Raw genomic sequence first — 17065 nt, 5'->3', positions numbered from 1 at the left:
ATTGTGACACAGAAGTAATGCTATAACACCCTGTAATTATCACACAGAAGTAATGTTATAACACCCTGTAATTGTCACACAGAAGTAATGTAATAACACCCTGTGATTGTCACACAGAAGTAATGCTATAACACCCTGTGATTGTGACACAGAACTTATGCTATAACACCCTGTGATTGTGACACAGAACTAATGATATAACACCCGGTAATTGTCACACAGAAGTAATGATATAACACCCTGTAATTGTCACACAGAAGTAATGCTATAACACCCTGTAATTGTGACACAGAAGTAATGCTATAACACCCTATAATTGTCACACAGAGGTAATGCTATAACACCCTGTAATTGTGACACAGAACTTATGCTATAACACCCTGTGATTGTGACACAGAAGTAATGTTATAACACCCTATAATTGTCACACAGAGATAATGCTATAACACCCTGTAATTGTCACACAGAACTAATGCTATAACATTGTGATTGTCACACAGAAGTAATGGCAGGTATAAATGTTATGGAAATCATGCACCATGTCTTCTCTCTCTCAGAAGATGACATTGTTACCAAATTGTTGATATTTAAATGTGCAGTTAAAAATGTACATTCGCGTGCTTATTGAGTGACAATAGTGCAACATGTAAGAATATTGAGTGTGAACGGAATATCCTGAATGACAAAATTTATGTCATTTAGCAAACGTATTTGAAAGAATAAATACAAGTATGCAGGATCCGTTTCCTTGTGGTTGTTGGACTGTCAGTAAGTCATTTTTATAAAATCAATGTTTGGTGTCAAGCATCTTTGAACAACAAATGCAAAAATTATTTGCAATCGATGATTGAGAGTTGTCTTCACGAGTCATTTTTCAACTTGAATTTCCTTGTGAGAAGTTGTGAGTGAGGTTATTTAATGTCATATACTCTAGTACAGCTTTCTGACATTGTGTTTGAAGTGTAAATTATAATGTATTAATAAAGCTGAGACAAAAAATGACACAAAAAGTCTTTATTTTTTCTATTATAAAAATTACTACAATCATTCAAATATGATTATATTCATATACAACCAGGATTTTCTACAATTCCCAACAAAATACCTCCCCTTATTAACATGCTTTTGTCATTAATTACTCTTTGGTTTGAATACACTTTTGTGCCATGTTGTATTGTCACTTATCTATCAGTGTGTAAAACAAACAAGAGGCCTAGAGGGCCTGTATAGCTCACCTGGATCTTTATGCCCAGCAATGGTATATATGGCTATTAGTTCAGGATTTCAACCATTTCAGAGTCCAGAGTCATGGCACTGAAATTAAGTCATGAGGGCTAGGGGTGGGGCAAGATACAAGAGTTAGTTCTATTATCATGACTGTGTTCTTCTCTTGATGCCCAGCAATGGTATATATGGCTATGGGTTGGGGATCTCAACTGTTTCCAAGTTATGGTCCAAAATTTAAGTCCCTAGGGGTGGGACCAGACCTGAAGATCAATCCTAATATCATAATTTTGTTCATCTTTCGATGCCAAGCAACAGTATATATAGTTATGGGGTGGGGATATCAACCATAGGGGTGGGACAAGACCCAAGAGTCAATATGGACATCATGATTGTGGTCGTCTTTTGATACCCAGCAATGGTAAATATGGTCATGGGGTGGGGATCTGAACCGTTTAAAGGTTATGGCACAGGAATTAAGTTCCAAGGGATGGGGTCCAACCTATCAGTCAATCATAATATCATGACTGCATTTATCTCTTTATGGCTATCAAACATATATATGGTTATGAGGTAGGGATCTAAACCATTTCAAAGATATGGCCAAACAATTTAGTCCCTAGGGGTGGGGCCAGACTCGGGAGTCAACACTTATGGGAGTATGACGAATGTGTTCATCTCTTGATGCCAAGCAATGGTATATATATTATGGGATGGAAATATCAACTGTTTCAAAGTTATGGCCAAACAATTAAGTCCCTAGGGCCAGACCACATTGTCAATTATTATATCATGATGCTAATGCTAATTGTTTACATGGTCATGAAGTGGGAATTTTGATAAATTCTTTTTGGCCCCAGCCCTCAGACCGTCGGGTCAGCCCTTCAACTTGTACAATTTTGAATCTTCAAAAACCAAAGAATGCTCTAAACCAAATATGGTTGATATCCATCACTTTGTTCCAGAGAAGAAGTCACTTAAAGCAATATAGCCAAATTACCCCTTTTTTGCCCTGGTCCTTAGCCCTCAGGGAGGCAATTCCTTCCAATTATATAAAATTGAGCCCCTTTTGTCTACGGATGCTCTACACCAAATTTGGTTCTAATCCCTCCATTCATAAAGAAGGAGAAGAATTTTAAACATTTTCGCTTATGTTCTCTCTAATATGTCCCACCCTCGTCCAGGGGAGCCACACCCTCCAATAATATAAAGTTGAATTACCTGCCCAAGGATTTTCTAGGGATTTTTTTGTTAAAATCCCTACATTTGAACAGAAGGAGAATAGTTTTAAAGATTTACCTCAATTTCCCCTACTGGGCAACGCCCCTCTGCCCCAATGGGGGCCACACCCTCCGTTTATTCAAAATTGAATCCCCTACAGATGAAGATACTCCAGGCAAAATTTATTAAAATCCACTTAGCCATTCAGGACTAGTGGCAATCTAAGTTGATGGACAGACTGACGATGGACACTGCACCACAGCATAAGCTCCGGATCACTTGCCCTTCAGATGAAGAGACTATCAATGGTTAGGTCAGGTGAGATTTAAGTTTTAAATACCATTGCTTTATGCCCTATCTGAGGTTTGATGTAATTTTACCTTTTGTTTGCTGTTGATATTTTGTTTCACATTCCGTCATTGTACCTGTAGTAATGTTTTTTCTTTTTAATTCAAAAATCCTCCTTCACTTTTTTTTTATGAAAATATAAATATTCTTTTGGTTTTAATTTGCCGGGAAGTCACTCTGTATTTTCACTCTTAAACAATGGGGGGTAGCTATAGGGGGGTTCAACTTTTCACAAACATATGAACTGACAGCTCACACTTTATAATACTAACTAAACAGTGTCAGTTACTAGATTAGAACAGTGATTTGAATTTGCATGCATGAAAAAACCCATTAAATATGAAACATTAAAATAAAATGCATAATATACATCAAATGTATGATCACTCATTAAGTATTTCACAGTTAAAGACTTAAACTTTCAGGAACAAATCTAGCCCCACCACTGTCTACATGGTATCCCTGACAGTCAGGTCCCCACCTATGTCTACACGGTATCCCAGACAGTCAGGTCCCCACCACTGTCTACACTGTATCCCCGACAGTCAGGTCCCCACCACTGTCGACTCGGCATCCCCGACAGTCAGGTCCCCACCACTGTCGACTCGGCATCCCCGACAGTCAGGTCCCCACCACTGTCGACTCGGCATCCCCGACAGTCAGGTCCCCACCACTGTCTACACGGTCTCCCTGACAGTCAGGTCCCCACCACTGTCTACATGGTATCCCCGACAGTCAGGTCCCCACCACTGTCGACTCGGCATCCCCGACAGTCAGGTCCCCACCACTGTCGACTCGGCATCCCCGACAGTCAGGTCCCCACCACTGTCGACTCGGCATCCCCGACAGTCAGGTCCCCACCACTGTCTACACGGTACCCCCGACAGTCAGGTCCCTACCACTGTCTCCACGGTATCCCCGACAATCAGGTCCCTACCCCTATCTACACGGTATCCCTGACAGTCAGGTCCCCCCCACTGTCTACACGGTATCCCTGACAGTCATGTCCCCACCACTGTCTACACGGTATCCCCGACATTCAGGTCCCCACAACTGTCTACACGGTATCCCAGACAGTCAGGTCCCCACTACTGTCTACACGGTATCCCTGACAGTCAGGTCCCTACCACTGTCTACACTGTATCCCTGACAGTCAGGTCCCCACCACTGTCTACAAGGTATCCCCGACGGGCAGGTCCCCACCACTGTCTACACGGTATCCCCGACATTCAGGTCCCCACAACTGTCTACACGGTATCCCTGACAGTCAGGCCCCCACCACTGTCTACACGGTATCCCCGACAGCCAGGTCCCTACCACTGTCTACATGGTATCCCCGACAAGTCAGGTCCCCACCTATGTCTACACGGTATCCCAGACAGTCAGGTCCCCACCTCTGTCTACACGGTATCCCCGACAGTCAGGTCCCTACCACTATCTCCCCGGTATCCCCGACAGTCGGGTCCCTACCACTCTCTACACGGTATCCCGACAGTCAGTTCCCTACCACTGTCTACATGGTATCCCCGACAAGTCAGGTCCCCACCTATGTCTACACGGTATCCCAGACAGTCAGGTCCCCACTACTGTCTACACGGTCTCCCTGACAGTCAGATCCCCACCACTGTCTACAAGGCACCCCGACAGTCAGGTCCCCACCATTGTCTTCACGGTATCTCGACAGTCAGGCCCCCACCTCTGTCTACATGGTATCCCTGACAGTCAGGTCCCCACCACTATCTACATGGTATCCCCGACAGTCAGGTCCGTACCACTATCTACACGGTATCCCCGACAGTCGGGTCCCTACCACTGTCTACATGGTATCCCCGACAAGTCAGGTCCCCACCTATGTCTACACGGTATCCCAGACAGTCAGGTCCCCACCACTGTCTACACTGTATCCCCGACAGTCAGGTCCCCACCACTGTCGACTCGGCATCCCCGACAGTCAGGTCCCCACCACTGTCTACACGGTCTCCCTGACAGTCAGATCCCCACCACTGTCTACGAGGTACCCCGACAGTCAGGTCCCCACCATTGTCTTCACGGTATCTCGACAGTCAGGCCCCCACCTCTGTCTACATGGTATCCCTGACAGTCAGGTCCCCACCCCTATCTACATGGTATCCCCGACAGTCAGGTCCCTACCACTGTCTACATGGTATCCCCGACAGTCGGGTCCCTACCACTCTCTACACGGTATCCCGACAGTCAGGTCCCCACCACTGTCTACACGGTCTCCCCGACAGTCAGGTCCCCACCACTGTCTACACGGTCTCCCTGACAGTCAGATCCCCACCACTGTCTACAAGGTACCCCGACAGTCAGGTCCCCACCATTGTCTTCACGGTATCTCGACAGTCAGGTCCCCACCACTGTCTACATGGTATCCCTGACAGTCAGGTCCCCCCCTCTGTCTACAGGGTCTCCCCGGCAGTCAGGTCCCTACCACTATCTACAGGGTATCCCTGACAGTCCGGTCCCTACCACTGTCTACACTGGATCCCTGACAGTCAGGTCCCCACCACTCTCTACACGGTATCCCGACAGTCAGGGCCCTACCACTGTCTACACGGTATCTCTGATAGTCGGGTCCCCACCACTGTCTACAAGGTATCCCCGACAGTCAGGTCCCTACCACTATCTACACGGTATCCCCGACAGTCGGGTCCCTACCACTCTCTACACGGTATCCCGACAGTCAGGTCCCTACCACTGTCTACATGGTATCCCCGACAGTCAGGCCCCTCCCTCTTCCTACACGGTATCCGCGACAGTCGGGTCCCTACCCCTCTCTACACGGTATCCCGACAATCAGGGCCCTACCACTGTCTACATGGCATCCCCGACAGTCAGGTCCCCCCCACTGTCTACACGGTATCCCCGACAGTCGGGTCCCCACCACTGTCTACACGGTATCCCTGACAGTCAAGTCCCCACCACTGTCTACACGGTATCTCTGACAGTCGGGTCCCCACCACTGTCTACACGGTATCCCCGACAGTCGGGTCCCCACCACTGTCTACACAGTATCTCCACTATGTTTGATTTTTAATGATTGATCACTCTAACTTATTCCAGATTTTTGTTCTCTTTTTTACAACCTTTTTTCATTAAAATCACAAAGTGTGAAATTATTAATATAATTCTACTTCCTCAGATTTCACATGATTGAAATGATGGGTAATTATGCAAATTGTTAATGAAGTGATTAACTGACATGGATTACTACATGACGGTGTATTAAAGACGTTGTCTTCAGTATTGGGTGCGGTATCAATATGGGTACACTGACGTCACAAACAAACATAATGATGCCATTTGTTTACCATGTAAACAACATCACAACATGGCCACCATTCATTTTGGAATACACATTCCCATCATGCTTTGAAGATTTTGAAATTGTCTACTGTTAGCTCCTGACTCAGGACGACGACATTAAACACGGTAATTCTTCACTACAATGTCCTTCACTAAACACAGTAAAATATAATGCCCCTTGTTTAATTTGGCACGTTGCTAATCACAAATATTGTTTTCAAGGTAAGATTTTCCATTTCTTTACACTGTATGTGTTTTCCTCCATAATATAACCAAAAATGTTAACAATGACATGTTTATGCCCCGCCATAAAATGTGTCCCGTCGCTTCCAGTACCGTCAAACATCAAACACTGAAACTGATTTCACATGGTGATGGGGGGCATTCATGTCTTACAGACATTTTCTAGTTTTATTATAGAATGGTGGCAGTATAACAATGTTTCCTCTTTAAACACTGTACCTGAGTTCACTTATACCATTTTTTATATATATAAATGTACAATATACAAACATTTATGTAAACATTAATAATTGTTCATTTCACATGAAATTGACACAAATCAAAGATCTTTAAATCCCATCTGCAAGAATTTATAACACACCAATACACTGAACTGTTATCTGGTTATCTAATGGCATTGTGAGACCACAATTGAACCCTATGACATTGTGAGGCCACAATTAAACTCTATGACATTGTAAGGCCTCAATAAAACCCTATGACATTGTGATGCCACAGTTAAAAGGTCATGTTACATTATGACAAAAACATATGGACATTGACATATACATAGTTAAAATTATTGTTATTATGTTGTTAAATCACATTTGTATAAGTCCTTTGATATACCAGATATTATATAAGTCATAATCTTGTCTAAATGATTTTACATCAATAGTCAATCACCCATGAACAAACTTATTTTGTTCTAAATTGACACTAGAAGATCACTAAAAAGAAGGCACTTCCCAAAAGAATACTGATGGAAATTGTGAGAGTTTTCCAGAATTTTTTGGTTTGTATTTACGAAATTGTACATCACAACTCCAACAGAAACTGTTCAGAAAATATACAGAAACCATACCAAAATTTGTTACGACCCTAACTATCTAATCCACTCAGCAGACAATGAAAAAAACAGATTCTGGATGTTATACATTGTAATAGTTAAGTACACAGACAGTGTATTGTATTGGAATACACCTGACGGCATGTGTTCCCTAAGGTAACTCCATTTGAAGTTTCCACTTAAACATAAAAAGTAAGCATTTATTAATGGCACTTACAATAAACATATACAGTCAATAAACAAAACTACAATCTGAGAAGTTTGGGCAAGAAGAGCTAAGTTTAAATGATTTATTGTCTATAAACATATGTTCCTATAGGGAACGCAATACTAATTGTGTTGTGTTGACGTCATGGTAACAGTGTTATGAAATCATCAATATCAACGTCATAGTTACTCATCCTGTGTGTCAAGATGGATGTGACAGAGGTCTGGTGACATTTAATCCCTGACGAAGGGCTAAGCCCGAAAGCTTGGAAAAAGAGTGACTTCTTAGTTTGCTAAATGATTTAATTATATCATACTAGTACTAAAAATATGATCTTATTTACTAATGCCATTTTTTCATTTAAAAGTTTACTTGACTTAAAAGCCGAAAGAAATCACCCTCATTTTATTTAAGTCCTAAAAGAAGAGAACAATTTGTCCAGTTAATCTTGTGAAAAGTTATATCAACTTTAACACTTATGTAAAAACTCCAAATCTGACAGGGAGGTGACTACACCACTGACAGGGAAGTGACTACACCACTGACAGGGAAGTGACTACACCACTGACAGGGAGGCGACTACACCACTGACAGGGAAGTGACTACACCACTGAAAGGGAAGTGACTACACCACTGACAGGGAGGTGACTACACCACTGACAGGGAAGTGACTACACCACTGAAAGGGAGGTAACTCCAATGCTGACAGGGAGGTAACTCCAATGCTGACAGGGAGGTAACTACACCACTGACAGGGAGGTGACTACACCACTGACAGGGAGATGACTACACCACTGACAGGGAGGTGACTACACCACTGACAGAGAGGTGACTACACCACTGACAGAGGTGACTACACCACTGACAGAGAGGTGACTACACCACTGACAGAGAGGTGACTACACCACTGACAGGGAGGTGACTACACCACTGACAGAGAGGTGACAACACCACTGACAGGGAATAACTACACCACTGACAGAGAGGTGACTACACCACTGACAGGGAGGTAGCTCCAATGCTGACAGGGAGGTAGCTCCAATGCTGACAGGGAGGTAGCTCCAATGCTGACAGGGAGGTGACTACACCACTTACAGAGAGGTGACTACACCACTGACAGGGAGGGGACTACACCACTGACAGAGAGGTGACAACCCCCCTGACAGGGAATAACTACACCACTGACAGAGAGGTGACTACACCGCTGACAGGGAGGTGACTACACCACTGACAGAAAGGTGACTACACCACTGACAGGGAGGTGACCAAACCACTGACAGGGAGGTGACTACACCACTGACAAGGAGGTAACTACACCACTGACAGGGAGGGAACTCCAATGCTGACAGGGAGGTGACTACACCACTTACAGAGAGGTGACTACACCACTGACAGGGAGGTGCCTACACCACTGACAGGGAGGCAACTACACCACTGACAGGGAGGTGCCTACACCACTGACAGGGAGGCAACTACACCACTGACAGAGAGGTGACTACACCCCTGACAGGGAGGTGACTACACCACTGACAGGGGGGTGACTACACCACTGACAGGGAGGTAACTCCAATGCTGACAGGGAGGGGACTACACCACTGACAGGGAGGTGACTACGCCACTGACAGAGAGGTGACTACACCACTGACAGTGAAGTGACTACACCACTGACAGGAAGGTAACTACACCACTGACAGGGAGGTGACTCCACCCCTGAAAGGGAGGTGACTACACCACTGACAGGGAGATGACTACACCACTGACAGGGAGGTGACTACGCCACTGACAGGGAGGTGACTACCCCACTGACAGGGAGGTAACTACACCACTGACAGGGAGGTAACTCCAATGCTGACAGGGAGGGGACTACACCACTGACAGGGAGGTGACTACGCCACTGACAGAGAGGTGACTACACCACTGACAGGAAGGTAACTACACCACTGACAGAGAGGTGAATACACCACTGACAGGGAGGTGACTACACCACTGACGGGGAGATGACTACACCACTGACAGGGAGGTGAATACACCACTGACAGAGAGGTGACTACACCTCTGACAGGGAGGTGACTACACCACTGACAGGGGGGTGACTACACCACTGACAGGGAGGTAACTACACCGCTGACAGGGAGGTGACTACACCACTGACAGGGGGGTGACTACACCACTGACAGGGAGGTAACTCCAATGCTGACAGGGAGGAGACTACACCACTGACAGAGAGGTGACTACGCCACTGACAGGGAGGTGACTACCCCACTGACAGGGAGGCGACTACACCACTGACAGGGAAGTGACTACACCACTGAAAGGGAAGTGACTACACCACTGACAGGGAGGCGACTACACCACTGACAGAGAGGTGACTACACCACTGACAGGGAGGGGACTACACCACTGACAGAGAGGTGACTACGCCACTGACAGGGAGGTGACTACACCACTGACAAGGAGGTAACTACACCACTGACAGGGAGGTGACTCCACCACTGACAGAGAGGTGACTACACCACTGACAGAGAGGTGACTACACCACTGACAGGGAGGTAACTCCAATGCTGACAGGGAGGTAGCTCCAATGCTGACAGGGAGGTAGCTCCAATGCTGACAGGGAGGTGACTAACACACCCCTATTCCTTGTATAGAAAATTAAACAGTACGTAATATTAACATATTATCAACTCTCCCTTTACAGTTAAAATGTCCTCAAACTTTAACACTCCGGTCTATTCAGTTTTTACTGAACTCATTCACTGTTATAAGATAACTGTATTTTATCAAAACCTATTTCTGATTTTGGTAATTGAGAATGTTCTCAAAGTAAAGACCTTTGTGATACCACAGTATTAGCTCATATTATACAATACCACAGCCAGATGATACAGTATTAGCTCATATAATACAATATCAAACCATTAGTTGTAGCATCCATGAGCTCGTAAATACAATAAACATTTCATATTTACATTCAGGTTTTCTGACAAAATTATTTTGTTGGTATCTTTGTTCATCTATGTACAGGTTAATATCAATAGATTAATGCAATTAAAATATAACATCATACACTGTGAAAATTCAACAAAAGATTATAACATAAATATTCCCTAAATCTAGTGAACAGGATCTGTGACTTAAATATGAACATGTAGGTTATCAGAAATAATTGACAGTGTTAAAGTTTCTTATGAGGTTTAGACATTCTCTGGTTTTATATGTAAACAACAACATTTTCTGTAAGATGACCTTAGAGGTCAGTGATCTGCTACTGGTGACAGGGATACAGGCTGTACGGTATCTATGGATACAGGTGACAGGGGTACAGGCTGTACAGTATCTATTGATACAGGTGACAGGGATACAGGCTGTATGGTACATATGGATACTGGTGACAGGGATACAGGCTGTACAGTATCTATGGATACAGGTGACAGGGATACAGGCTGTACAGTATCTATGGATACAGGTGACAGGGATACAGGCGGTATGGTATCTATGGATACTGGTGACAGGGATACAGGCTGTACAGTATCTATTGATACAGGTGACAGGGATACAGGCTGTATGGTATATATGGATACTGCAGGTGCCAGAGATACAGGCTGTACAGTATCTATTGATACAGGTGACAGGGATACAGGCTGTATAGTTTCTAAGGATACCAGAATCAACAGCTATAGATTACATTACACTTTAACACTCTGAGAAACCTGTACATATCTAAACACTGTGGGTATCAAATTTCACAAATTTGAATTTTGATTTTTTATGCAATGTTTTAATTTTGTGAATTACCAATGGAGTGAAAAATTGATGTTTCATCTATATATTTCACATTATAATGCTTCAGGTAAAATTCAATAATGTCCAATTATCTCTAAATCAATTAATAAAAACTACAAATACAGCAGACTCCTCATAATGTCATGTGTCTTAATATCATGTAACAGTTAATATCACAATCCCATGTTGCTGAAGAGGTGTATTTAACTATTTTTGCAATGTCATGAGAAATTTGGTGTATATATAGCACAAGTAACTTCTATATATATTGACAGGCTTTCAAACTTTATACAAAAAGTTCTTCAATTCCACAGAAAATATGTGTTCCTGTTAATGTCATGCTTCACATTATATCACACTTTGTACTGACACATGACATCATGAAGAATTTGCTGTACCCAATCTTCATAGTTCACGATGGTAATGGAATGCTATCACTCGTGTTGTTATTGTTTTTCAGCTGTGATAATTTCTCTGCTTCATCAGGATTCAACTTCTCTCCTTCAGATATTTGAAATGACTTCTCCGCTGGACTGTGAAATGACTTCTCCCCTGGACTGTGAAATGACTTCTCCCCTGGACTGTGAAATGACTTCTCCCCTGGACTGTGAAATGACTTCTCCCCTGGACTTTGAAATGATTTCTCAGCAGGGCTGTGAAACTGTTTCTCCCCCAGACTAAGAAATGGTTTCTCCCCAGTACTATGAAATGACTTCTCCCCAGGGCTGCGAAATGGTTTTTCTGGTGATGTCACCTTTAGACCCCCCTGAGGGGCTCCAACAGGAAACTTCTGTAGTGGAGTCATCTCCCCTGAGAGGAACTTTTCAACCTTGTCAACACATGCGTCCTGGTAGTCATGGACCCACCTTAAATGAAGAAAATACAACACATGAATAAATATTTACTTTTTATTTTTAATTTGAACACAAAATAAAATAAAAGGATAACATATTCATTTTTCATTTTTTTTTACATGATAAAACAGGAGTACCACAGGATGGAATAAACAAGAGGCCCAATGGACCTGCATCGTTCACATGGTATTAATCCCACACTTGTAACCTTAGTGGACTAAAATAAAGCTACAGGCAAAATATCAGTGTTTTAACTCAAAGTCATTAGAAAGAATCTGTTGAAAGATTTAAACACTTTTGACCCCTGTGACCTTGAAAGTGAAACAAGGGCATTATGTTGAACAAACTTTATATCCCTTCATTCAAGAATGCTTCTAGTCAAATATCATCACCCTGGACCTTTTGGTTATTCAGAATGAGACGTTTAAAGATTTCAACATATTGGATCCCTGTGTCCTTGAATATGGGTGAAGGTCATTCATTTGAACAAAATTGGTAGCCCTTCATCTCAGCTTGCTTCTGGCCATATATCATCACCCTGGACATTTAGGTTATTCAGAAAAGTGGTTTAAAGGTTTTCAACATATATGATCCTTGTAAGCTTGAATATAAGTCAAGGTCATTCACTTGAACAAACTTAGAACTCCTTTATTCCAGCATGTTACTGGCAAACTATAATCTGGGCATTTTGGCAATTCAGAATAAGTCAATGAAAGGTTTTAAACCTATTTGACCCATGTGACCTTCAATATTGTCTTTCATTTGAACAAATTTATAAGCCCAACATCCAAGGATGTTACCGACCAAATATCATCACCCTGGACTTTTAAGTGTATTCCGAAGAAGTTGTTTGAAAGTTTTTATAGATAATTGACCTCTGTGACCTTGAATTTAAGTCAAGGTCATTCATTTAAACAAACTTGGTAGCCCTTCATCCCAGGACGATATAGCCCAATATCAATACCCTAGGCCACTAGTTTAGCAAGAAGAAGTAATTTAAAAGTTTTAAACATATTTGAACCCTGTGTCTTAAATATAAGTCAAGGTCTTTCATTTGAACAAAACTTGATAGCCCATCATCCCAGAATGTTACTGGCCAAATATCATCACTCTGGGCCTTTTGGTTATTCAGAAGAAGTTGTTTGAAAGTTTTTTTCCCCAGATAATTTGACCCCTGTGACATTGAATATAAGGTCATTTATTTGAACAAACTTGGTGGCCCTTCATACCAGCATGTTATTGGCCAAATATCATCATCCTAGGCCTTTTGGTTATTCAGGAAAAGCTGTTTAAAGATTTTAACATATTTGATGCCTGTAACCTTGAAAATTAGCCAAGGCCACTCATTTGAACAAATTTGGTAGCCCATCATCCCAGCATGCTACTGGCCAAATAGCATCACCCTAGGCCTCTTGGTTATTCAGAAGAAGTAATTCAAAGTGAAAAGTTGATGCCGACCGGCCGGCCGGATGCCGCACCATTAGCTCAGTTTCAGGCCAGGTGAGCTAAATATACCCATCCCATGCCAATCTGACCTTCTTAAAATCCTTCTGATGCATTACTGTAAATAAACGTTTAAAAACATGGAAATGAAAGGAGAAGAAACAACATTTGTACTCTATTTCTCAATGTACTGTATTTCTCTATATTTCTCTATGTACTGTATTTCTCTATATTTCTCTATGTACTGTATTTCTCTATGTATTGTATTTCTCTATATTTCTCTATGTACTGTATTTCTCTATATTTCTCTATGTACTGTATTTCTCTATATTTCTCTATGTACTGTATTTCTCTATGTATTGTATTTCTCTATATTTCTCTATGTACTGTATTTCTCTATATTTCTCTATGTACTGTATTTCTCTATATTTCTCTATGTACTGTATTTCTCTATATTTCTCTATGTACTGTATTTCTCTATGTATTATTTCTCTATATTTCTCTATGTACTGTATTTCTCTATATTTCTCTATGTACTGTATTTCTCTATGTACTGTATTTCTCTACTGTATTTCTCTATGTACTGTATTTCTCTATGTACTGTATTTCTCTACTGTATTTCTCTATGTACTGTATTTCTCTATGTACTGTATTTCTCCACTGTATTTCTCTATGTACTGTATTTCTCTATGTACTGAATTTCTCTATATTTCTCTATGTACTGTATTTCTCTATGTACTGTATACTGTATTTCTCTATGTACTGTATTTCTCTATGTATTGTATTTCTCTATTTCTCTATGTACTGTATTTCTCTATGTATTGTATTTCTCTATGTAATGTATTTCTCTATATTTCTCTATGTACTGTATTTCTCTATGTACTGTATTTCTCTATATTTCTCTATGTACTGTATTTCTCTATGTATTGTATTTCTCTATTTCTCTATGTACTGTATTTCTCTATCAAGTTGAGAGCTATTCCTGGAATATGGTGTATGGAGAAAACATACTGTAATGTTAGTGCAGGCAAATTCGCCATGCACCCAAATTCGCCACCCTGTGACGAAAATGCGATATGACGCTAATTACAGTTTTATGTTTGACTGAGCCGTCAATGCAAGTAAATTGTTTTTCTGCAAGTGTACTTTGGTACATACCATGTATACTGACGACCCAATGCTTATGGAAATGACACTCGGAAAGATTTGATAATTCATTTTTCATTTTCATGCAATATGTACTTAGAAAACAATCAACCAGTATATTTCAAAAATGTTGTTTGCTTCTAACATTCAGCCATCTTACAACACTTTAATTAAAATACCATCTAGAAATTTGCTAGATACATATTTGATAAGAATTTGTTGTCAGCCTGAAGGTACAAGTACGTGTGACGCTGTACAATCGCTGATGAATACGTCAGGAGACTGACAGTTACCAAAGACTGATTTTCACATGAAAAAGTAAGTTCATTTACAACACCTGGGGCAGTCTCTGTTCAATAAGTTTTCAAGCCCAAAAAATTGTTTGAATTTGTCAGAAATGTTTCCCGTTGACGTACAAGACGATCGGAGATGCTACATGTATGTGACAAATTATCCAAAAGTCTGTCATCTGCCCCCGATGAAAAAAAAAATTTCACCACTGATTTGGAAGTTTATATTTGTTATGGACTGAGCCTTAATTGCGATGCATATAAATTGACATCATCTCAGCCGGTCCCGGCCATCTTACTCAAACAGCATTAATCAGTTTCTTCAAGTAACTGAAAATTAACTATCACAATTAAGAAAAGCCATTTATTTCAATGTTAATCATTGTTACACACACACATTTGGAGCTGTTCGTATCAGTGCGACTTGTGTAACATAAATATACAACACGTTACATTTAAACACTTACAGTACATGTACTTGAAAATAAGTGAATTGTTTGAATGTGGCGAAACTGCCTGCACCTTTGAGCAAAACCAAGGAAGGTGTGGTGACATCACATGTGTTGCTGCGTGACGTCATTCAGGCGTGTTTACAACAATGTTTATTTATAGGCATTTCAGTCAAAACTTCTTCTGTACTGGTGCTCATTGGCATTTTGATACATGTGTATTTGGACAAATTATTAACTGAAACCCTCACTAATGTGACTTATGTTACTTGACCCACTAAACTTTGGGCAGAATGGACTAAATTTTGTAACAATAGAGGGTGTGCCCTCCCCCTAGCAAGGCCCATGGTTCAGTACAATTGGAGGTATTTTAACCAAACACGAGAGCATGGTCCCTTTAGGGGAAACAAAGTAACACAAGTTTGAAAACCTGTTCCTTCATTACCATTGGAGGGCTATGAGGCAAAGGCGACTCAATTTTGTATAAACAGAAAGTGCAACCCCTTGGGGCAGTGGGGTGGGGCCCCAAGGGGGGAATATAATTATAAGTGTTCATAACCCTTCTCCCTCAGTATGATTGGAGGGATTTGAGCAAATGGGACTCAATTTTGTACAAATGGAAGGTGTTACTGCCCCCTCCCCCCTTCCTGGGGGCAGAAATGCAGGGCTCAATAGGAGAAATTGAGGTAAATCTTTAAAAAAAATCTCCACAGTTTAAGCTATATAAACTTAAATATTTTACAACAACTATGAATTAATTTGTTACAACTTAATATTAACCACTCTTGTAGCCAGGATGTTAGTGGATGGGGTCTTAATTTTGGAGGAAACCGGAGTACCCGGAGAAACCCACTTGGTTGAGCAGGTGACCCACTACCTTTTCATGTCTGATGTAAGCAACATTGTCTTGGCTTCACCATATCCAAACTAGGAATCAGACAAGGAGTTTGTGTTGACATCTATCCATCAGATTTGTTTTTATAAAAAAACAAACTATCCACACTGTATTAGCTGATCATAAAGATTTATTGACAAAGGTTTCTGAATGCTGGACAAATTATTATGCAGTTTCCTCAGTCATTAAAGTTTTCCTAATTTGTATAAGTTGTAAATGGGACTAGTTTTTGCGGTATACATAGATAATTATAATAGAAAAAGATCTTTTGAACAGGAGGTTACAAAATACATGCATGATGTACATTTTGATAACAGCACAATGTCTGATGGCATATTAATTTTAATATCTTAATCTTGATGACATTAGATTTCATGGTTTGTTCACATTAAAATTTGACTTCTGTTAATGTCACAGATGACATGTTGATGACATCACAATGATGCTGATACTGACAACATCACATTGTAAACAAAAATCATATCACAATAACAAGTTTGTAAACATAACAAATATTTGATTAAGTAACAATAAAATTTGATTAGAAACGTCAACACAATAATGAAATATTGGAAGTATAAACATAACAAGAGGCCCATGGGCCTTTACGGTCACCTGATATATTTATACAGAGAGTTGATTTTGTTTTTAACATGAACAGAAATATTATTCAAAGTGACAAAAAACAATAAAACCACCTTATTCAATATCTAGCATACAGATTTCAGACTAAAAAGTATTTGAAACTAGCACCTCTGATTCTAAACAAGGAAAATGAAGAAATTTTAGCACACTGACTCCTTTG

General features: G+C 41.1%; 1 protein-coding gene across 1 annotated transcript in view; it reads right to left on the bottom strand.

Moving 5' to 3' along the window:
- Positions 1–9134: 9134 nt before the first annotated feature.
- Positions 9135–17065, bottom strand: part of LOC110456009 (sterile alpha and TIR motif-containing protein 1-like) — a 39680-nt gene continuing 31749 nt past the window's right edge. The window contains exon 8 of the mRNA XM_021506519.1: positions 9135–12049. Coding sequence (XP_021362194.1) covers positions 11596–12049 — 454 coding nt within the window. The 3' untranslated portion in view covers positions 9135–11595. The remainder of the gene's footprint in view (positions 12050–17065) is intronic.

This window comes from Mizuhopecten yessoensis, unplaced genomic scaffold (genome assembly GCF_002113885.1).
Source record: "Mizuhopecten yessoensis strain PY_sf001 unplaced genomic scaffold, ASM211388v2 scaffold8463, whole genome shotgun sequence".
Lineage (NCBI taxonomy): Eukaryota > Metazoa > Mollusca > Bivalvia > Pectinida > Pectinidae > Mizuhopecten > Mizuhopecten yessoensis.
The sequence above is the reverse complement of the archived record's forward strand: the minus strand, read 5'-3'. Positions and strand labels throughout refer to the sequence as shown.